Below are 23436 nucleotides of genomic sequence, written 5' to 3' on the forward strand. Positions count from 1 at the left end.
CTCTCACAGAAAGCAACCTTACTATGTCATGCATGTGAGGGCGCACACCGACCTCCCAGGTGCCATTGCCGAAGGAAACAGGAGGGCAGATGCCTTAGCCATGCCTGCTGGAGCAGCCAATGTCCCTGACATTTTCGCACAAGCGAAATTGTCCCACCAGTTCTTCCACCAAAATGTGCCTGCACTGATGAGAATGTTCAGACTACCCAGAGACCAGGCTAGGGCAATAGTTGCCACCTGTCCTAATTGCCAATCGTTCCAAATACCTGTCATTAACTCCGGGGTTAACCCCCGAGGACTTAACAGCTGCCAGATATGGCAAACTGATGTCACTCATGTCCCATCCTTCGGGAGAGTCAAATATGTACATGTCTCCGTAGACACCTTCTCTGGCGCAGTGTTTGCCTCAGCCCATGCAGGAGAAAATGCCAAGCACACCATCCGACATTTTCTCCTTGCTTTTGCTACCCTGGGAGTCCCAGAACAAATTAAAACAGACAATGGACCTGCTTACACCTCTCACAAATTAAGAGACTTTTTCAATGAGTGGGGGGTGAAACACACCACGGGCATTCCTCATTCCCCTACAGGGCAATCAATAGTAGAGAGAACCCACCAAAACCTAAAAAGAGTCCTTGATCACCAGCGGGGAGGAACAGAGATCATTCCTCCCATTGAGAGGCTCTGTAAGGCTCTATATGTCATGAACTTTCTAAATTGCTCACCTACAGAGCCTGACCCCCCTGTAATACGGCACTTCTCTAACTCAACTCATGCCAAACTCACAGAGAAGCCGCCGGTGCTGATCAAGGATCCTGAATCACAACAGACATCAGGACCCTTCCCACTGATTACCTGGGGGAGAGGGTATGCGTGTGTGTCCACACCATCAGGACCTAAGTGGCTCCCAGGGAAAAATGTAAAACCCTACTTAGGCCCTACAAACCCTGCACCAGATTCAGAACTTTCAAAGTCTCCTGAGACCCACACAGGTCCAGAAAAACAGCAGCCCACTGCAGCCTGGAAACGGAGACGTCGTCGGAGTCCACAGAACCGACCTGCCACCAGACCAACAACCAGACAGAGGCCAAACCATCCTGCTAACAGAGCTGCAACGAGACGACTGCCAACGTCACGCCTGACACCGTGACAGTACACAAGTCTTCTTAACTCCCTCCCCCTTCCCCTTCTTGCCCTCGTTGCCTAGCCCAAATTGCCAGCTTACACCCAAGTGCACCTCTGCTGATGCTGGTGTCAAGTCTTGTGTCCCCAATACACAGAATAACCTTGCTTATAATTGTTTAGTTTTTTGTTTTTGTTTTTGTTTTTTTAAAGAGGGGGGAGACGGGAGAGGAAAGGGAGAAAGAAAATAGCTCCCCCCCCTCCAAAAATTAGAGCTAATCTTCTATGTCCTGTTGTAGAAAATGGAGAGCAAAACCATCCTTGAGTTCCTGATGTCCCTGATTATCTGGATGCTCCTGAAAACATCAGCTGTGGATGCCTGGCTAGTAGCACAGCCCCAGGAGAACGTGTGGATCACCCTCACAAAGACACTCCAACAAGACCACATGTGCTTGTCCATGGGCAGTGCCACCAACCCTCTAGACCCTTTGCTCCTGGCCCATGGACATGGCTGCGAGGAATTTAACGGACTGTGCTGCTTTGACCTCTCCAGCCCCAGTGAAGGCATCCACGCCTGCATCCAGAGACTCCAACACACGGTCCAGGAACTCCAAACTGAAAAGGAGCCCCAGTGGCTTGAGGACCTTTTTGGGAACTAAGGGCTCAAAGGATGGGTTGCCTCCCTCCTCAAAAATTTTTTTTTTGGGTTTTCCTAGTTGTTATTATCTTCCTAAGTATGTTTTCATGTTTTAAGAAGCTATCAGCTAACTCTCTAGGGGATGCCTTTTTAATAAATAAAGAAGTGGGAGTTGTGGGTGCGGAGGAGCCCGCTGGGCCCGAGATACTGGCCCTCCCCTGGAGAGGAGATACTTCTCTGTAAGAGCGACACAATGTTGCTCCCAGGGGTCTTTGAGTTAGTTATGTTAAACTGTTGTGTTTCATTGGTGTTCCCCCCCTGCTGTCCCACCCCGATACAGGTATTTCGGGCTTCCCCCCGCCCCTCTCCTTCCCCATAAATATCCCGGGTTTTCCTCTGTTCGGGAGATTCGCTGTTACCAGCACCCTTCGCCGAAGCTTTGCCTGAATAAAGGCTTGTGCCTTGGTGGAACGCTGGACCAGCTGTCTCGTCCCTGCTTCCTGTGTTGCCTGCCGCCGCCGCTGCCGAGCTGAGCTGAGCTGAAATCACTATACTATTACTGAGCTGAGCTAGAATCACTCGACTGCTCGAAGCTGCTCGCATGCGCTTCGGGCCAGCCTTTTTCAAGGCTGCTTCTGGAGAAGTCGCGGTGTTCCGGGCTTTCCACCGCCGCGGCAGAGAAGAAGGGGATTTGCCACCGTGCCAGAGGGAAGGGGATCCCCCAATCCTTCACTGTCTCCACGGCTCTCAGCGGCACCTGCCCAGCCCCAGCCACGGCTCTTGCCCCTTTCTTTTCCTCTCCGACACCTCCTTCCTGCTTCTCCACCTGGCGTTTCTTGTTGGCTGAAACACACAGCGTGAGAAACGCTGCGCGCTCTGTGCACCCCATTTTCGGTGAGCCCGAGGGATTGCAGGCTGCCAGGGGCTGATCTGTTCCCAAGGGAAAGCTTCTTGGGGGATCTCACACTGGAGGACAGCAGTTGGAAATCATCTTGCTTTCTCCAAACAGTGCTGAATAACTGGAGACAGCACGTTTTTCTCTTGTCCCACCAATGGCACAAGAGCTGCTGTTCCTTTACCTAACCACGATAACCCTGTAGCGCAGGACCCTATAAAAGCTGAAAAGTTTGGAGAATAAAGGCCCCTTTTAGCAACTCGTGGTGTGTGCTGTGAACCCACACTGATCCACCGTGTCCAACAGCCACAGCGCTCCTCTCAGAGCAGAGTTTGAGTTCCTCTCCAGTTTTTAAGAGGTTTCATCAAGGACTAGAAAGGGAGAATCAGAAAGCAAAAGGTGCAGGTGCCTGGGTGCCTGGCACAGCCAGAACACACCCACTGCTTCAGTCTGCAGCTTTTTTATACCTTGTCACCTGCTCCGGCACAGCTCCCTTGGGAAGCGGGGCAGAACCGGCACCTTGGGAGCCTTGGCAATTCCCCTCTTGGATCCATGGCACTTGCTGCAGTGATGGGGAATCTGTTTCTACAGCACAACACCCCCCGTCCCTCCCAAGAGCCCTCAGATCACACAAACCCATCATCCCCCACATCCCCTGGAAGTTCATCCCATGTCCCCACCATGTCCCCATTGATGGCTCTCCATGTCCCCACCCATGTCCATGTCCCTTGATGTCCCCACCCATGTCCCTGTCCCCACCATATCCCCATTCATGGCTGTCCATGTCCCCACCATGTCCATGTCCCCCCCTCAGATTCCTCTTCATCTCCAGCCCCACCAGGACAGCTGTGGATGGCTGGAGCTGGCGCTGACCCCCATGCGAGGGCGGGACCTGCCACGCCGGCGCCTCCACTGCCACCTGCAGCCGGACGCCGCCGTTTTGTCCTGCACCACGGTGGCCAAGGTGGCCAGCAGTGACCATGAGCTCTCCTGGGGGCAGCTCTTCCAGCTGGCCCTGCTCCCCTGGCTCTGCACCCTCACCCTTGCCCTGTGCTGACCAACCAGGGCTGCCAGTGGTGCCATCGCCGTCCCACCGGCTGTGCTGGTGGTGGCCCAGCAGCCCCTGGAGCGCTGGTGCTGCGTTCTGGGGCCACAGGATCATGTCCAGGGATGCTCCAGCGAGCAGGAACCAGCACGGGACACCAACGGGCCGGGCTCTGCTCAGGAAACCATTTATTCAGCAGGAACAAACTCAGATCCAGAGACAGAGAGCACTGAAGAGAGGCTGGGTGATGGGTTTTGTGGGACAGAACCAGGATGGAATTCAAGGTTGGGGACTTTTAGGAACACAGCAAGGGAGAAACCGCAGGGGCTCAAACCCAATCAGAACCAGGCAGGTCCTACAGAGGATCAGGAGGAGCTGGGGCTGCGCCACCGCCTCAAATATTTCTTCGTGAGTCCCCGTGACAAACACCGGGCCCAGTCGGGTTGCAGATTGCTCATCCTTGTCACAGTCCAGGTGACACCAGGGTGGCAGGGACACCAGGCATGGGGGGCTGTGACCAGGGGAAGAGGGCACGGGGACACGGGGACACCAAGGACAGCAGGTAGAGGGGGCACAGGGACATCGGGGGCATTGGGAAGGTGGTGTCAGGACACAGGGGAGGGGGCACACGGACACGAGGTGGGGTCAGAGGGACATCAGGGAAGCAGAGGGACATGGGGACATTGGGGAGGGGGTGTCAGGACATGGGGGAGGGGACACAGTGACACCATGGAGAGCGTTGGGAGTTTGAGGACATGTGGGGGCAGTGGGGGACTCAGGAGATGTCTCTTGGAGGGGGAGGGGTGTTTTGGGTTCCCCTGGGGACACATCACCGGGGTCTGGACACTGCAGTGGCCCCAAAAGAGGGGACAGCCAGACCGTGTCCCCTTGGGGGGGATGGAAAATTCCATGGGAACGCTCACTAGGCTTGGAGGAGACTGACGTGTGACATACCCCTACCCCACCACAAGGCCCCTTTTCCTGTGTCCCCCCCACAGTGTCACCTGCTGTCACCTGGAGCCACCTGTGCCCTCACCCTGCTATTGAGTAGGGCCGTTAATTAATTAGAGCTAATTATGGCCACAGGGAGGGATTTGGAGCAGGGAGAGCCCCAAGAAGGACGATGAAGTTCAGAGTCTCTGGTGTTCCTGGGGCATTTGGGGACAACAGGGGGGACATGAGCATCCCCAAGGAGATTCCCCCTCATCTCCCACGGGACACCCGTGTCCCTGAGATTGTTCTGGACTTGCTGGGCCAGGGGCCACTTTGGCCGTGCTGTACCCGGGGCTGGCTGGTCTCTGGGGGGACCCAGCAGAGCCTGTGTCTCCTCCTCAGTCCAGTGTCATCCCCTGTCCCGGTGTCACCCTACCCGCACCACAGTGTCCCCGTGTCCCCCTGTCCCAGTGTCCCTCTACCCGCACCACAGTGTCCCTGTGTACCCCTGGGTCCGGTGTCATCCCCTGTCACAGTGTCCCCATGTCCCCCTGTGTCATCCCCTGTCCCGGTGTCCCCCTGCCCGCACCACAGTGTCCCCGTGTACCCCTGTGTCATCCCCTGTCCCAGTGTCCCCCTTCCCGCTCCACAGTGTCCCCGTGTCCCCCTGGGTCCGGTGTCATCCCCTGTCCCAGTGTCCCCGTGTCCCCCTGTGTCATCCCCTGTCCTGGTGTCCCCCTACCCGCTCCACAGTGTCCCCATGTCCCCCTGTGTCATCCCCTGTCCCAGTGTCCCCCTACCCGCTCCACAGTGTCCCCGTGTCCCCCTGTGTCATCCCCTGTCCCCCCCGCCCAATCCCCAGTTCCTCCCCGCCCCCACGTCCCCTCTGTCCCATCCCGTTCCGATTCCTGGTGTCCCTGTCCCCCCATCCTGGACACCCCCTCCCCTCAGTGTGACCCCCACCCCCGTCCCCGGTACCTCCTGTTCCTGTGTCTTGGCCCCATTCCCATCGCAGCCTCCGATCCCAGTCCCATTCCCGATCCCTATTCCCATTCTCAATCCCAATCCCAGTCCCGTTCCCATTCCCTATCCCACACTCCCGCATCTTATTCCCATTCCCAGTCCTGTTCCCATTCCCCTATTCCCTATTCCATTCCCAGTCCTTTTCCCATTCTCCTATTCCCAGTCCCGGTCCTGTTCCAATTCTCCATTTTGTTATCCCATTTCTGGCCCTTTCCCCATTTCCCCATTTCCAATCCCAGTCCCGTTCCCATTCCATATCCCACATGCCTGTTCCCATTCCACCATTCCCTATCTCATTCCCAGTCTTTTTCCCATTCTCCCATTCCCAGTCCTGTTCCAATTCCCCTATTCCCTACCCCATTCCCAGCCCTATTCCCATTCTTCCATTCCTGGTCCCGGTCCCGTTCCCATTCCCCTATTCCCTATCCCATTCCCGGTCCTTTTCCCATTCTCCCATTCCTGGTCCCATTCCCATTCCCCTATTCCCTATCCCATTCCCAGTCCTTTTCCCATTCTCCCATTCCCATTCCCAATCCTGTTCCCCTATTCCCTATTCCCTATCCCATTCCCAGTCCTTTTCCCATTCTCCCATTCCCATTCCCGGTCCCGTTCCCGTTTCCCTATTCCCTATCCCATCCCCGGTCCTTTTCCCGTTCTCCCATTCCCGGTCCCGTTCCCAATCCCCTATTCCCTACCCCATTCCTGGTCCTATTCCCATACTTCCATTCCCGGTCCCAGTCCTTTTCCCATTCTCCCATTCCCGGTCCCTTTCCCATTCCCCTATTCCCATTCTCCCATTCCCGGTCCCTTTCCCATTCCCCTATTCCCTATCCCATTCCCGGTCCTTTTCCCATTCCCAATCCCCTATTCCCTACCCCATTCCTGGTCCTATTCCCATACTTCCATTCCCGGTCCCAGTCCTTTTCCCATTCTCCTATTCCCGGTCCCTTTCCCATTCCCCTATTCCCTATCCCATTCCCGGTCCTTTTCCCATTCCCATTCCCCTATTCCCTGTTCCATTCCCAGTCCTATTCCCATTCTCCCATTCCCGGTCCCGTTCCCATTCCCCTATTCCCTGTTCCATTCCCGGTCCTATTCCCATTCCTCCATTCCTGGTCCCGGTCCCATTCCCATTCCCCTATTCCTGATCCCATTCCCGGCCCTATTCCCATTCCTCCATTCCCATTCCCGGTCCCGTTCCCATTCCCATTCCCCTATTCCCTATTCCATTCCCGGTCCTTTTCCCATTTTCCCATTCCCGGTCCTTTTCCCATTCCCATTCCCCTATTCCCTATTCCATTCCCGGTCTTTTCCCATTTTCCCATTCCCGGTCCCGTTCCCATTCCCATTCCCCTATTCCCTATTCCATTCCTGGTCCTTTTCCCATTCCTCCATTCCCGATCCCGTTCCCGTTCCCGGCCCCGCCCACCGTCCCCCTCACGTGACAATAACCCACAGTCCTGGCCCCGCCCACCTCCCATGCGCTTTTATTCTCTGACTCCAGTATTTATAGATTCTCAGCAATGACCAGGGAGTGGGTAATTAAGTCACCACCTTCCCAATCACACTGGTCATGTGAAACGTCCACCAAAAGGCGTTCCTCAGAAGGAATGTGATAAACAACTTCTGTTTATAGATCTTTCATGGAAAAGTAACAAGAACTGTGAAAACATTATCAGAAGGCTTCAATTTCCAGGATGACACCTTCCCTCTCCCCACTGTGGGCACACACTTGTGTTTTCTCTCTCTCGAGGCACCCCATGGCCCTCACCAAGGCACCTTCACTCTGGTGCCCCCCTCGCTGCCCCAGTGTCCCCAGACTCGCACTCGACTCTCCTCCAGAGCCCACAGCGAGTGCTTTATACCCCAAATGTTCTCTGGTGCAACTCAGGGTCTCTGGATCCCCCTGCCTTGGCATCCAGAGGTCCTTTTGCTGCGTGTGACCCTCTCTCCCACCCCGTGTGCAGGTGGAACATCGGCAGAGGAGCCGGAAGGGACGCTGCAGGCATCAGGAGAGGGAGAGTTTCCTCTCTGTGCGCCGGGCGTCCAAGGAGCTCAAGTAGAAAAGTTCTTCAGTGCCCTGGGTAAGCAGCAGCCCTCCTGTTGAGGCAGGAGGAGAAGGGGTCAGTGCCCTGTGCTCAGTCAGGGGCAGTCTGGGAGCCTCTTCCTTGCCCTTCTACAAGGACACAGCGCTCCTGAAGCGTGGGCTCACCTGAGCTGGGCTTTGTGCCTCTCTCAGGTGTGCCCGCTGCAGCCGGCCCAAGACCGACAGCGCCAGCAGGACGACGTGGAGAGCTGTGCAGAGACCAGCCAGGAGCTGTCCTGCTCCTCACCAGCTGCCAGCCACTATTCTGTCATAAAGAATATTTCCAGGAAAAGATGGGATTCGATTTTTTTCACTGGCACAACGATGCTCCTGCGAGCTGTTGTGCAATTTCCCTGCCTGAGGCCAGAGCTGTGCCTGAGACAAGAAATGGGAAATTGAGGTGTTGGCAAACTGCTTCTGGTCCAAGATTTCCTGCTGAGATGCAGGAGAGGGCAGGGGAATCAGGAGATTTCCTGGTGTCTCCTTGTCAGGAGGCAGCCCTGGCCTTGGGGTGCAGCGGCAGCCCCGGGCAGGGCACGGCAGCAGCGGAGGCTCCTGGCACAGGGAAGAAGCTGGGGGCTCCAAGCTGAAGGTGCTGCTGTGTGTCCCTGGAGGAGAGGACACCAGTGCACAGGTGAGCTGGCTGTTGAGCTCCTGCTCACCTGCTGAGGAGCAGCCTTGTGAAAAACGAGATTCACTTAATAAATTATAAAAAGCTCAATATAAACAAAGAGACAATTAGGGGACAAAGGAAATAAAGCAAAGGGTTAAAACGGCCGGGTGCCCTGGCGGGTTGCCAGGAACACACCTGGTATCTCCGGAACACTCTTTTTAAACCCTCCTGCTATGAGGGTTTAATGCATATTCAAACTTTTTCAAGAAGTATTTAACATGTCCCCTCCCTGGTTCCGCCTATTTAGAACAGGCTCTGTATGGTTTTTATTTTTGCTGGTCATCATTATTCTTTCTAATGAGCATTATTTTGAGTTTGGTTTCCTTTCTTCTGCAAATGGTCAGTGCTGATAACAGTCTGGTGACAGCTGGGCTTCACAGCACATCCTTCCACTGCTGCCACCGGCCTGGTCCTGGCTGCTGATAACAGCTTGGGCTCTATTGTTCTTCCACTGATAACAGCTTGGGCCCCACTGTCTTTGCCCTCTGGGGTTTCCTTGCTTTGTACTTAGGAGATTCCTTTAAGCTTAAAACTTGTTAGTAAGAAAAAAAGTACATACATAGCCAGAAAGTATTTAACATATAATATTCATCCTAATACTTGCGAAAGCCAATATCACAATAGAGATTTATAACAGCCTCTTGGGAACCGTGGTGACACTGCAGAGCCAAGGAGACCATTGCTGGAGTTCACGGAACCGAGGTCCCATCGTGACACCGCGATTCTGCTTCTTGAGCTTTGGACTTTCTATCAGCAGAAGGACATTTTTTTATCAGCAGGGATTCTCCTTTAGCTGGCTAGGCTGTTGTTCTTTGGTCATATAGTAACCAGTACTCAGTATCTTATGACTCAAAGCAGGCTTTCATTGCTACTTTGATTTTACCCTTCATATTTTCAGAATCTTCTGCCAAACAATCACATTCATAAGTTTTCCCTGTTTCATCCTCCCCAACACACCGTGACACAAAGAAACAGCTTAGAACCAAGTGGCCATTGTGACTGCCACGGAAAGAGGGGAGGTGTCCTGGTGGGACACTGGTGGCTGGGTTCTTTTTCCCCCTTGGACTGAGACTGATGAGAGAGAGGCAGTTCTCTCTTGTTTGGACTTGGTGGTTTATTCTTCTCTTATCTACATTACATTACAAATATATATATGTATATATATATATATATATATGTATATATATGTATATATATATATATGCAAGGTACAAGGAGCTACGTGCACTAAGATAGGTGCAAAATGGCCAACAAAGATCTTTGTCAAGGTCTTTAATATGTCTATTTACCCAATTAACAAATGCCAAGTAAATTATTTTTCTTAAGGACCCAATGACCCAACACCTGTGTGCTGCACTGTGGCACTTTTTATCCCATCACTTCCTACTACCCAAAAATTTCTAGGAGAAGAAGATGAAAAAGGAAGAAGATGAAGAAGGAAGAAGAGACAACACCCTAAATTCTCCATCTTGTCTTTTGTTTTCTAAACTGGCTTAACTGAATGTAAAATTGCACTCAGAAGAATGCAGAGATAGGCTCTAATCCCCCATAAAACAATCAGTGTGCAAAAAGCACGATTCTTACCCAACAGGAATCCTTACAGGGACAAGACAGGTTCAGCCCCTTGACTGATCCCTGCAGTTACCATGGAGCCTTCCCTAACTTTTCTCTCGTTCTTGACTTTAGTTTTACCCTATTTCTTTGTGTTTGGTTGGCTAACTTGAGTCAGACATATCTTTGTTATTGATGGGTGTAAAATTCTCTCCCTTCACTTTTAAAGATAAAAAAGGTCTAAAAGAACACAGAGCTCACGCCCAGTGAGGAGTGGTTGTACCTTGGGGGTGGATAACTTTGGGATGGAGGTGTCCATGAATATCACTGTTCCAGGCTCTCATGAACCAAGCTCATCTGAGGAGAGAGATTTCAGCAGTTTCTTGCTCAGCACCAGGACATCTTCCCCATCTCCCATGGCTGACATGTGGTTTATCGGCTGCAAAGAACCAACGAGTTCCCTTAGCTGCAAGGATTCCCACAGAGCCTGGCCACGGTCCTCTCCGTCTCCCCTCCTCTCCTCTCCGTCTCCTCTCCTCTCCGTCTCCTCTCCTCTCCGTCTCCTCTCCGTCTCCTCTCCTCTCCCTCTCCTCTCCCTCTCCCTCTCCCTCTCCCTCTCCTCTCCCTCTCCTCTCCCTCTCCCTCTCCCTCTCCTCTCCTCTCCTCTCCTCTCCTCTCCTCTCCTCTCCTCTCCTCTCCTCTCCTCTCCTCTCCTCTCCTCTCCTCTCCTCTCCTCTCCTCTCCTCTCCTCTCCTCTCCTCTCCTCTCCTCTCCTCTCCTCTCCTCTCCTCTCCTCTCCTCTCCTCTCCTCTCCTCTCCTCTCCTCTCCTCTCCTCTCCTCTCCTCTCCCCTCCCCTCCCCTTCCCTCCCCCCTCCCCTCCCCTCCCCTCCCCTCCCCTCCCCTCCCCTCCCCTTCCCTCCCCTCTCCCCTCCCCTCCCCTCCCCTCCCCTCCCCTCCCCTCTCCCCTCCCCTCCCCTCCCCTCTCCCCTCCCCTCCCCTCCCCTCCCCTCCCCTCCCCTCCCCACAAAGTTCACCATTCTGGTAAATTTTAGAAGGTTTAATAAAAACAAAAAGACAATAGGAGACAAAGACAATAAAGCAAAGGCTTAAAATGGCCGGGTGTCACCCTGAAAATTAAACCTTCTGATAATGTTTTCAGTTTTTGTTACCTTCCCATGAAAGTTCTACAAACATAAGTTGTTTATCACATTCCTTCTAAGGAAACGCCTTTTGATGGACGTTTCACATGATCAGTGTGATTGGGAAGGTGGTGACTTAATTATCCAATCCCTGCTCATTGTTGAGAATCTATAAATACTGGAATCAGAGAATAAAGGCACGGATTCTTTGTTCTGATGCTGAGAGTGTTCCTGTGAATCATTTTGTATCCTTTAGTGACAGCAGGGGTGCTTGGCTCTCTGCCAAGAGCACCCGTGGTGTCCTGGGAACACCATCGTATACCGTATATATACCACTCCTGCCACATGGATTCATGCATATTCAAACTTTCCCAGGAACTCATTTGCATGGCCACTCCTTGGGTCCACCTTTACGGAGCACGGGAGTTTCTTGGCTCTGTGGTTTTAATTCATTTCCTATCATCCTTTGATTTGGGCTTTGTCTCGTTTTCCCACAGGTGCTGTGGAATATAATAAATATTATAGAAATTATACTATATAAATAATATAATATAATATAATATAATATAATATAATATAATATAATATAATATAATATAATATAATATAATATAATATAATATAATATACATTAATATAATATACATTAATATAATATACATTAATTATGATATATTAATTATAATGTATATTAATTACAATATATATAATATATAATATGTAATATATAATATATCTATATAATATATATCATTCGTGTTTTATTGTATATGTATATAAGCAGTAAGAAGAAATAAAAACTGTTATTATAAAAAAATTATAAAACTGTTACCAAAAAATAGTTACAAGGTGCTGAGTGTCGGTAGCAGCCAGTCCCCATCATCCCTTCACTGGGGGTTTTCCTGCCTGCTCAGGCAGTTAGAACACACCATATCCACCTCCTAAACTCTTGCTAATGGCAGGAGAAAAAGAAAAAAAATTCAATCACACAGCAAAAGCCACTCTAAAATTACACATATACGATTCATCTCAATATTGGAGAAAAGCCAACATCACAATATGCATTTAAAACATTTAAAATCCCAGGGCTCCTCATCCTCCAAAGACTTGTGAGCTCACGGGCACACCACGGGGACAACAGAGGGGTCCCTCTGGCTCTGGCACTCCCCGGCCTTCCAGAAAGATCTCCCAGCGCTCTCTGTGCTCCTCAAGAGCACCGAGGTCATGGCCAACCCCAGAGGCTCCATGGAGATGCTCCAGGGTGTCGCTGTTGGACACCAAATAGAAGTGTGGATTCAATCACAGCAGCCAGAACGAGATGCTCAGGAAAAACCTTCATTTTCCAAACTTTTCAGCTTTTTTTAGGGTCTCACGATACAGGTTTAATATGATTGGTAAAGGGAACACCACCCCTCTGTCCCATTGGTGGGGCAAGAGAAAAACACACTAACCACAGCTGTACAGAACTGTTGAGAGAAAATGAAATTTCTCTAAAAAATAGTCCTTGAGAGAAAATGAAATTGTTTACAAAAATAGTCTGTGAAAGAGGGATGTTCTCAAGAGACTTTCCCTTGGGAGAAGATCAGCCACTGACAGGCTGGAGCTCTCTCAGAAAAATCAGGTCCACACCAGCCGTGATGTCACAGGACCTCACAGGGGCTCCACGGTGACATCCCAGAGCCCTCCAGGCTGAAGAGGAGGTGTCACAGATGGTCACACAGGTGCCATTGTGACATCCCAGAGCCTGCCAGGCTGAAGAAGAGGTGTCACAGATGGTCACACAGGTGCCATTGTGACATCCCAGAGCCTGCCAGGCTGAAGAAGAGGTGTCACAGATGGTCACACAGGTGTCATTGTGACATCCCAGTATGTTCAGAGGAACACTGAGCTCACCAGCAGTCCCAGGGGCTCCATGGGGACATCCAGGGCTGCCTCCAGCCTTCTCAAGACCACTAATGTCACCAGCAAAAGCTCCTTGGAGACATCTGTCCCTGCTGCAGTGGCAGCTTCAGAGGCCCGCAGAGCAGCACAGCTGATTTACCAAAATATGGACATGATCCAGTACCAATATCCAGCGGGGACAGACAAACTCTCTAAATGTTTTAGGGTTATAAAGTGTTTATTAGCAGCACTGCGCCGATGTGCACACAAACCCATCATCCCCCACGTCCCCTGGAAGTTCATCCCATGTCCCCACCATGTCCCCATTCCTGGCTCTCCATGTCCCCACCCATGTCCATGTCCCCATTCCTGGCTCTCCATGTCCCCACCCATGTCCATGTTCCCATTCATGGCTCTCCATGTCCCCACCCATGTCCATGTCCCCTCCATGTCCCCATTCATGTCCCCTCCCATGTTCGTGGCTCCCCGTGTCACTGTCCACGGCTGTGCTCCTTGAGCTCCTGCTGAGCCCAGGTGAGCACAGGGAGCCAGGAAGATGTGGACATCACCAGCCAGGTGTCTTCCCAGCACGGATCACCAGGAGCACGGATCACCGAGTCCCTGCCCAGCCAGGCTCACTGGGGATCATCCAGAGGAGGATGGAGCTGGGGCAGCGCACAAAGCTCTTCCTGCACGCGGGGCACACGCAGGGCTTCCCTTACCGGGGCCTCCCTTGCTGTTGGCTCACGGTAGAGCTCTGGGAGAAGCTCTGCCCACACTGGGGACACCGTTAGGGTCCCTCCATGCTGTGGGTGCGCTGGTGGGCGATAAGCCTGGAGCGATAGATGAAGCTCTTCTCACATTGTGAGCACTTGTAGGGCGTCTCCCTGGTATGGATCTTACGGTGGATGTTCAGGTGGGAGCTCCGCACAAAGCTCTTCCCACACTCTGAGCACTTGTAGGGCCTCTCCCCGGTGTGGATCCTCTGGTGCATGGTCAGGTTGGAGGGCTGGGTGAAGCTCTTCCCACACTCTGAGCACGTGTAGGGACATTCCCCGGTGTGAACTGACTGGTGCATGATCAGACAAGAGCGGACACGGAAGCCCTTCCCACATTCCCTACACACATAGGGTCGTATCCCACTGTGGATCATCCAGTGGCGGATCAAACTGGAGCTGGCGGTGAATCTCTTCCCACATTCCTCACACTCGTAGGGCTGTTCCCCCGTGTGGGTCTTCTGGTGGCGGATCAAATTGGACTGGGCGCTGAAGCTCTTCCCACATTCCCCACATTCGTAGGGCCGTTCCCCGGTGTGGATCCTCTGGTGGACAGTCAGGCGGCATCTGGTGCTGAAGCCCTTCCCACATTCCCCACATTCGTAGGGCCGTGCCCCGGTGTGGATCCTCTGGTGGACAGTCAGGTGGGAGTTGGTGCTGAAGCTCTTCCCACACTCCCCACATTCATAGGGACGCTCCCCGGTGTGGACGGTCTGGTGGATGAGCAGACTCGAGGTGTTTCTGAAGCCTTTCCCACATTTCCCACACTCATAGGGCCGTTCCCCCGTGTGGATCATCTGGTGGCGGAGCAGGCGGGACCTTTTGAAGAAACTCCTCCCACACTCCAAGCACTGGTGGGGCTTCTTCCCATCCTGGAGCTTCTCATGGACCACCAGCTCAGAGCCCCGGCTGGATCTCCGGCCGCTTTCCCGGCTCAGGGTGGGTCTTTCCTTCTCAGAGCACCCTGGGCTGGGTTTGCAGCTCCTCCTCCTGCGGGTTCTCCGTGGCTTTTCCTCCCTGTTGGATTCCTGTCCCGTGGAGCCGCTCAAAACAGCCTCTTCCACGAGGTTCTGACCCGAGGATTTGTCCTCCCTGGTCTCCATCCTCAGCTCCTTGTCTGGGGGAGGAAGGACAAGGAGAGGATGGGATTTGCCTCCGTGCCAGAGGGAAGGGGAAGGAGATCCCCCCAGTGCGTCCCCGGCAGGACGGCGTCGGCAGCGGGGTTGTCCTGCAGCCGGGGGCCAGGCTGGGCTGGGAGATGGAGCAGGAGAGAGAGGGAAAGGGGCACTGACTCCCTCCTCACCTGCCTGGCTGTCCTGGGGCATCTTCCTCTTCCTCGCAGCCTCCTCCTCCTCCATCTGGCCAAGGTTTAGGAATGGGAAATCCAGGTCTGGGGGAAAAAACAAGGTGTGAGTGCCTTGGCTTTTGAAGGTCCCACTGCCCAAATCCATCTCTAGAGATCACCGCGGCTCTGGTGCCCACAAAAATCCCCAAAGCAGGAGGCCAAAGAAACTCTCCCGGCACTTCCCCCGTTCCAGAGCCCTTCCTTTGGGGGGCCCGTGGCTCCTGGGGACGCCCCCTCCCCCGGCTCCTGCTCAGCCATGCTCAGGGGGTGTCGGGGCTGCCAGGGCTCATCCTCCCCCGATTCTGCCTCGGCTCCCGGGGCTCCCGGGCTCCCTTCTTCAGCATCCCCCACTCCACACACTCACGCCTTCCCCTCCCCTCCCCGACAGCGCTCCGAGCTTCGCCCGACCCGGACCCCACTCATCTCCAGGCCCCACCGCCCCTCCAGGCTGCCGCAGCTCCCCCAGCTCTGCTCTCGCCCCTCTCCCCACGCCGGGGCTCCCGCGCTTCATTCCCCGCCGGGACCGGGCCATTCCCGCCGGGACCGGGCCATTCCCGCCGGGACCGGGTCATTCCCCGCCGAGACCGGGCCATTCCCGCCGGGACCGGGCCATTCCCGCCGGGACCGGGCCATTCCCCCCGGGACCGGGCCATTCCCGACGGGACCGGGCCATTCCAGCCGGGACCGGGCCATTCCAGCCGGGACCGGGCCATTCCCACCGGGACCGGACCATTCCCCCCGGGACCGGGCCATTCCCCCCGGGACCGGGCTATTCCCCGCCGGGACCGGGCCATCGCCACCTGGACACCCCAAAACCCCCCCAAGGGCCATTTGCGGCTCGGCTCCGGACTCCTCCAACATTCAAAAACATCCCCTCATCATAGAATAATGATATATAATATAATATAATAACACCTCTCCCACCGACACCCAAATCTATTTGGGACTCCATTCCGAAATCCGACAGCTCCCAACCCCCCCCCACCCCAAAAAAATCCCAAACCCTCGGAGATGCGGCGAGAGATTTGGGGCGACCTTCCCCTGCGGATGCGGGGCCACGCGGAGCTCCAGCGGCCGCCACAAGCTCCGCGGGCTCCTCCTGCTCCTCCTCCCGCTCCTCCTCCCGCTCCTCCTCCCGCTCCTCCTCCCGCTCCTCCTCCCGCTCCTCCTCCCGCTCCTCCTCCCGCTCCTCCTCCCGCTCCTCCTCCCGCTCCTCCTCCCGCTCCTCCTCCCGCTCCTCCTCCCGCTCCTCCTTCCGCTCCTCCTCCCGCTCCTCCTCCTGCACCTCCTCCCGCTCCTCCTCCCGCTCCTCCTCCCGCTCCTCCTCCCGCTCCTCCTCCCGCTCCTCCTCTTCCTCTGTCCCTCTTCTTCCTCCCGCTCCTCCTCCGCTGCCTTCCCGGCCCCCCTTTCCCCCCGCTTTCCCCCCCGCTCTGCCCCACCGGCTGTCGGCTGGGGGGGAGCCCCCCGTGAGCCCCCCGGGATGGGCAGGGGGCTCGGGGGCTGCCGGTTCCGATGCCGGGTGCCGTCCCGCTCCCCCCCGAGCCCGAATTGCGCTCCCGGGGCTCTGGGGACAGCGGGGCTGGCGCAGCTCGGGGGGCAGCGGGGAGCGCTGGGCGCTGCCCGGGGAGCGGAGCCCCCGCTGGGGAAATGGCTCGGGGGGCTCTGCCTGCAGCCGGGAAAGGCGCTGAGCCCCGCCGCTCTGCTCCTTTGCATTCGCTGGCGCCAGGTTTATTTCTAATGAAGGCCTTGGCTTCTCTAGGTGAAAAACGAGGTTCACTTAATTTTTATAGAATTTAAAAATTTATATATAAATTTTATTTTTAATATATATAATATATATTATAAATATAATATCTTAATATTATCCTTAATATTAATATATTATTAATATAGTACATTATAATATCATTATTTATTATTAATATATTGTATTATTAATAATATAATATTTATTACTAATATATATAATATAATATAATATAATGTAATATAATATATTTAAATATATTGTTTACATCATATATATTATATAAATAATTTTATATAAATATAAATACTTATAAAAATAATTATTTATATTACTTTATATATAAATTCTATTTATATATAGAATTTAAAAGTTTAATAAAAAAACAATTAGGAGAAAAAATAAAGTAAAGTATACAGATAGGGCCGGGTGTCTCTGCATTCACCTCACTGACAAAGGATTGTCCCTTAAAAACAGAACCCCACTACATATCCATAAATTCTCACACACATTCAGACATTCTTCTTAGGATCTTTGGTGTTCTTCTCTTTAGTTTTCTCTTGCCCCCTTCCCAATAGATCAATCTTCTTGGTGCCATTGAGATTTACATTCCCTGATACCAGAAATGCAATAAATTCCTCCCCCCAGAGTTCTGGTCACTGCTGTCTTCATCTGGGTAAGAGAGTTTACAAATGCAGGAGTTCTCTGGCTATTTTTTTTTTTTTTCTTCTCAGTCTTTGGGTTGTACAAACAAAAGCAGTTTTTATTTTAATACTATGCCATAGCCTAACATATATGTATTATACTACAATTTCTAAATTTCATCAATAACAGCAATAAAGAAAACTCTATTAATACAACAAAATTTCTCATTCTTATAACATTCATTTTTATATTTGCGAAAAGCCAACAATATAAAATGTATCTCTAACATCTAAAACCTTGAATTGCTCAAAGTTTGTGTCTCCTAGCCCCTGAGCCATGAGGGCCACAGAGGAGCCCCTGCTTTCCCAACTCCTTCCCACAGACACGAGCCTGGGGGAGGCATCCAAGCCCAGCCTCACGCTGGCACTGCTTGAAGTGACTCTGTCCCGCAGCGCTGACAAATGGCCAATGTGATCCAGGCACAGACAGCGAATTATTCAGCAGGAGAAATGATCTGACACAAAGAACTCCATCCCCATCGTTCACCGCGGAGCCGAGAAGCCAAAGCTGCTCCTGGTGCTGGACAGAGTTAACAGGGTGCGCTCTATTAAAGCACGGACAGAGAGAGGATGGAACCAAGAGAAGGAAGGAGAAGAAGGGGATTTGCCCCCGTGCCAGAGGGAAGGGGATCCCCCAATCCTTCACTGTCTCCACGGCTCTCAGCGGCACCTGCCCAGCCCCAGCCACGGCTCTTGCCCCTTTCTTTTCCTCTCCGACACCTCCTTCCTGCTTCTCCACCTGGCGTTTCTTGTTGGCTGAAACACACAGCGTGAGAAACGCTGCGCGCTCTGTGCACCCCATTTTCGCTGAGCCCGAGGGATTGCAGGCTGCCAGGGGCTGATCTGTTCCCAAGGGAAAGCTTCTTGGGGGATCTCACACTGGAGGACAGCAGTTGGAAATCATCTTGCTTTCTCCAAACAGTGCTGAATAACTGGAGACAGCACGTTTTTCTCTTGTCCCACCAATGGCACAAGAGCTGCTGTTCCTTTACCTAACCACGATAACCCTGTAGCGCAGGACCCTATAAAAGCTGAAAAGTTTGGAGAATAAAGGCCCCTTTTAGCAACTCGTGGTGTGTGCTGTGAACCCACACTGATCCACCATGTCCAACAGCCACAGCGCTCCTCTCAGGGCAGAGTTTGAGTTCCTCTCCAGTTTTTAAGAGGTTTCATCAAGGACTAGAAAGGGAGAATCAGAAAGCAAAAGGTGCAGGTGCCTGGGTGCCTGGCACAGCCAGAACACACCCACTGCTTCAGCCTGCAGCCTTTTTATACCTTGTCACCTGCCCCGGCACAGCTCCCTTGGGAAGCGGGGCAGAACCAGCACCTTGGGAGCCTTGGCAATTCCCCTCTTGGATCCATGGCACTTGCTGCAGTGATGGGGAATCTGTTTCCACAGCACAACACCCCCCGTCCCTCCCAAGAGCCCTCAGATCACACAAACCCATCATCCCCCACATCCCCTGGAAGTTCATCCCATGTCCCCACCATGTTCCCATTGATGGCTCTCCATGTCCCCACCCATGTCCATGTCCCTTGATGTCGCCACCCATATCCATGTCCCCACCATGTCCCCATTCCTGGCTGTCCATGTCCCCACCATGTCCCTGTCCCCCCCTCAGATTCCTCTTCATCTCCAGCCCCACCAGGACAGCTGTGGATGGCTGGAGCTGGCGCTGACCCCCATGCAAGGGCGGGACCTGCCACGCCGGCGCCTTCACTGCCACCTGCAGCCGGACGCTGCCCTTTTGTCCTGCACCACGGTGGCCAAGGTGGCCAGCAGTGACCATGAGCTCTCCTGGGGGCAGCTCTTCCAGCTGGCCCTGCTCCCCTGGCTCTGCACCCTCACCCTTGCCCTGTGCTGACCAACCAGGGCTGCCAGTGGTGCCGTCACCGTCCCACCGGCTGTGCTGGTGGTGGCCCAGCAGCCCCTGGAGCGCTGGTGCTGCATTCAGGGACCACAGGATCTTGTCCAGGGATGCTCCAGCGAGCAGGAACCAGAATGGGACACCAACGGGCCGGGCTCTGCTCAGGAAACCATTCATTCAGCAGGAACAAACTCAGATCCAGAGACAGAGAGCACTCAAGAGAGGCTGGGTGATGGGTTTTGTGGGACAGAACCAGGATGGAATTCAAGGTCGGGGACTTTTAGGAACACAGCAAGGGAGAAACCGCAGGGGCTCAAACCCAATCAGAACCAGGCAGGTCCTACAGAGGATCAGGAGGAGCTGGGGCTGCGCCACCGCCTCAAATATTTCTTCATGAGTCCCCGTGACAAACACGAGGCCCAGTTGGACTGCAGATCACTCATCCTTGTCACGGTCCAGGTGACACCAGGGTGGCAGGGACACCAGGCATGGGGGGCTGTGACCAGGGGAAGAGGGCACGGGGACACGGGGACACCAAGGACAGCAGGTAGAGGGGGCACAGGGACATCAGGGGCGTTGGGAAGGTGGTGTCAGGACACAGGGGAGGGGGCGCACGAACACGAGGTGGGGTCAGAGGGACATCAGGGAAGCAGAGGGACATGGGGACATTGGGGAGGGGGTGTCAGGACAGGGGGGAGGGGACACAGTGACACCATGGAGAGCGTTGGGAGTTTGAGGACATGTGGGGGCAGTGGGGGACTCAGGAGATGTCTCTTGGAGGGGGAGGGGTGTTTTGGGTTCCCCTGGGGACACATCACCGGGGTCTGGACACTGCAGTGGCCCCAAAAGAGGGGACAGCCAGACCGTGTCCCCTTGGGGGGGATGGAAAATTCCATGGGAACGCTCACCAGGCTTGGAGGAGACTGACGTGTGACATACCCCTACCCCACCACAAGGCCCCTTTTCCTGTGTCCCCCCCACAGTGTCACCTGCTGTCACCTGGAGCCACCTGTGCCCTCACCCTGCTATTGAGTAGGGCCGTTAATTAATTAGAGCTAATTATGGCCACAGGGAGGGATTTGGAGCAGGGAGAGCCCCAAGAAGGACGATGAAGTTCAGAGTCTCTGGTGTTCCTGGGGCATTTGGGAACAACAGGGGGGACATGAGCGTCCCCAAGGAGATTCCCCCTCATCTCCCACGGGACACCCGTGTCCCTGAGATTGTTCTGGACTTGCCAGGCCAGGGGCCGCTTCGGCCACGCTGTACCCGGGGCTGGCTGGTCTCTGGGGGGACCCAGCAGAGCCTGTGTCTCCTCCTCAGTCCAGTGTCATCCCCTGTCCCGGTGTCCCTCTACCCACTCCACAGTGTCCCCGTGTCCCCCTGTCCCGGTGTCCCTCTACCCACTCCACAGTGTCCCCGTGTCCCCCTGTCCCGGTGTCCCTCTACCCGCTCCACAGTGTCCCCGTTTACCCCTGGGTCCGGTGTCATCCCCTGTCCTGGTGTCCCCCTTCCCGCTCCACAGTGTCCCCATGTCCCCCTGTGTCATCCCCTGTCCCGGTGACCCCCTTCCAGCTCCACAGTGTCCCCATGTCCCCCTGTCCCCCTTCCTGCTCCACAGTGTCCCCATGTCCCCCTGTGTCATCCCCTGTCCCGGTGACCCCCTTCCAGCTCCACAGTGTCCCCATGTCCCCCTGTCCCCCTTCCCGCTCCACAGTGTCCCCATGTCCCCCTGTGTCATCCCCTGTCCCCCCCGCCCAATCCCCAGTTCCTCCCCGCCCCCACGTCCCCTCTGTCCCATCCCGTTCCGATTCCTGGTGTCCCTGTCCCCCCATCCTGGACACCCCCTCCCCTCAGTGTGACCCCCACCCCCGTCCCCAGTACCTCCTGTTCCTGTGTCTTGGCCCCATTCCCATCGCAGCCTCCGATCCCAGTCCCATTCCCGATCCCTATTCCCATTCTCGATCCCAATCCCAGTCCCGTTCCCATTCCCTATCCCACACTCCTGCATCTTATTCCCATTCCCAGTCCTGTTCCCATTCCCCTATTCCCTGTTCCATTCCCGGTCCTATTCCCATTCCTCCATTCCTGGTCCCGGTCCCGTTCCCATTCCCCTATTCCCAATCCCATTCCCTGCCCTATTCCCATTCCTCCATTCCCATTCCCGGTCCCGTTCCCCTATTCCCTATTCCCTATCCCAATCCAGTCCTTTTCCCATTCTCCCATTCCCATTCCCGGTCCCGCTCCCCTATTCCCTATTCCCTATCCCATTCCCAGTCCTTTTCCCATTCTCCCATTCCCATTCCCGGTCCCGTTCCCATTTCCCTATTCCCTATCCCATTCCCAGTCCTTTTCCCATTCCCATTCCCCTATTCCCTGTTCCATTCCCGGTCCTATTCCCATTCCTCCATTCCTGGTCCCGGTCCCGTTCCCATTCCCCTATTCCCGATCCCATTCCCGGCCCTATTCCCATTCCTCCATTCCCATTCCCGGTCCCGTTCCCATTCCCATTCCCCTATTCCCTATTCCATTCCCGGTCCTTTTCCCATTTTCCCATTCCCGGTCCTTTTCCCATTCCTCCATTCCCGGTCCCGTTCCCGCTCCCGGCCCCGCCCACCGTCCCCCCTCACGTGACAATAACCCACAGTCCTGGCCCCGCCCACCGTCCCCCTCACGTGACAATAACCCACAGTCCTGGCCCCGCCCACCGTCCCCCTCACGTGACAATAACCCACAGTCCTGGTCCCGCCCACCTCCCGTGCGCACCAATCACCGCACGCGACCTCCCTCTGATTTGCATGGCCACGCCTCCAATAGACCGCACTGTTATAGGCCACGCCCACGTCCAAGGAGGCCACGCCCACCGGGAGATCCCGCCCGGTTCCCTCCCCGCGCTCCTTCCCGCTGTTCCCGCGCCCTCCTTGCCCTGGAGCGGGTCCGGTGCTCGGGTCCGCCCGGTCCTCATCCCTCCCGGCCGTGCTGCGGGGCAGGGGGAGCCAAGATCCTGCCGGAGGCGCTCTCCCGGCACTGCCTAATCGGGGAACAGCGCGGCGGATTTTGGGGTACGGGCAGCGGCCCGGCGGGGGCCACGTGGCGAGTGCGGGAACACATGGTGATGGCCCGGTCCCGGCGGGAATGGCCCGGTCCCGGGGGGAATGGCCCGGTCCCGGGGGAATGGCCCGGTCCTGGGGGGAATGGCCCGGTCCCGGGGGGAACGGCCCGGTCCCGGGGGAATGGCCCGGTCCTGGGGGGAATGGCCCGGTCCCGGGGGGAATGGCCCGGTCCCGGCGGGAATGGCCCGGTCCCGGGGGGAACGGCCCGGTCCCGGCGGGAATGGCCCTGTCCCGTCGGGAATGGCCCGGTCCCGGGGGGAACGGCCCGGTCCCGGCGGGGAATGGCCCGGTCCCGGCGGGAATGGCCCGGTCCCGGCGGGAATGGCCCGGTCCCGGCGGGAATGGCCCGGTCCCGGGGGGAATGGCCCGGTCCCGGCGGGAATGGCCCGGTCCCGGCGGGAATGGCCCGGTCCCGGGGGAAATGGCCCGGTCCCGGGGGGAATGGCCCGGTCCCGGGGGGAATGGCCCGGTCCCGGGGGGAATGGCCCGGTCCCGGCGGGAATGGCCCGGTCCCGGCGGGGAATGAAGCGCGGGAGCCCCGGCGTGGGGAGAGGGGCGAGAGCAGAGCTGGGGGAGCTGCGGCAGCCTGGAGGGGCGGTGGGGCCTGGAGATGAGTGGGGTCCGGGTCGGGCGAAGCTCGGAGCGCTGTCGGGGAGGGGAGGGGAAGGCGTGAGTGTGTGGAGTGGGGGATGCTGAAGAAGTGTGATGAACGGGCCAGGAGACCAGCTCCTTTTAAAAAGGCCTTTATTAAACAGGACAGCTCTGGGGTGGGGGCCCGAGGGGTCGCACACACCGCCACTGCTCCCACTTGGACACCGCAGAAGAGGAGGATCCGTGCAGCTTTGTCACTAGGGCAGAGCTGGGCCTTCCTTCCTCACGGGAGTCCCCGGGAAGACTCGT

General features: G+C 55.2%; 1 protein-coding gene and 1 pseudogene across 1 annotated transcript; one reads left to right on the forward strand and one right to left on the reverse strand.

The window, feature by feature from the left end:
• Window positions 1–13450: 13450 nt before the first annotated feature.
• Window positions 13451–15649, reverse strand: LOC131591010 (zinc finger protein 501-like). The gene is made up of 2 exons (XM_058861430.1): window positions 15066–15649; window positions 13451–14879 (listed from the first exon to the last, which is right to left on the reverse strand). Exons 1-2 carry the CDS (start codon window positions 15211–15213, stop codon window positions 13777–13779), a joined length of 1251 nt encoding a protein of 416 aa, XP_058717413.1. The 5' UTR covers window positions 15214–15649; the 3' UTR covers window positions 13451–13776.
• Window positions 15650–22306: 6657 nt separating this feature from the next.
• The window catches only part of LOC131591011 (zinc finger protein 850-like), a 32289-nt pseudogene continuing 31159 nt past the window's right edge, over window positions 22307–23436 (forward strand).

Source organism: Poecile atricapillus, chromosome 36 (assembly GCF_030490865.1).
Source record: "Poecile atricapillus isolate bPoeAtr1 chromosome 36, bPoeAtr1.hap1, whole genome shotgun sequence".
Lineage (NCBI taxonomy): Eukaryota > Metazoa > Chordata > Aves > Passeriformes > Paridae > Poecile > Poecile atricapillus.

Excerpts from the sequence above, each read along its gene's own strand:
- LOC131591010 (XM_058861430.1), bottom strand. The coding sequence starts at position 15,213 with ATGGATTTGGGCAGTGGGACCTTCAAAAGCCAAGGCACTCACACCTTG. Across the intron at positions 14,880-15,065 it reads GCCCCAGGACAGCCAGGCAG|ACAAGGAGCTGAGGATGGAG; the intron begins GTGAGGAGGGAG and ends TTCCTCCCCCAG.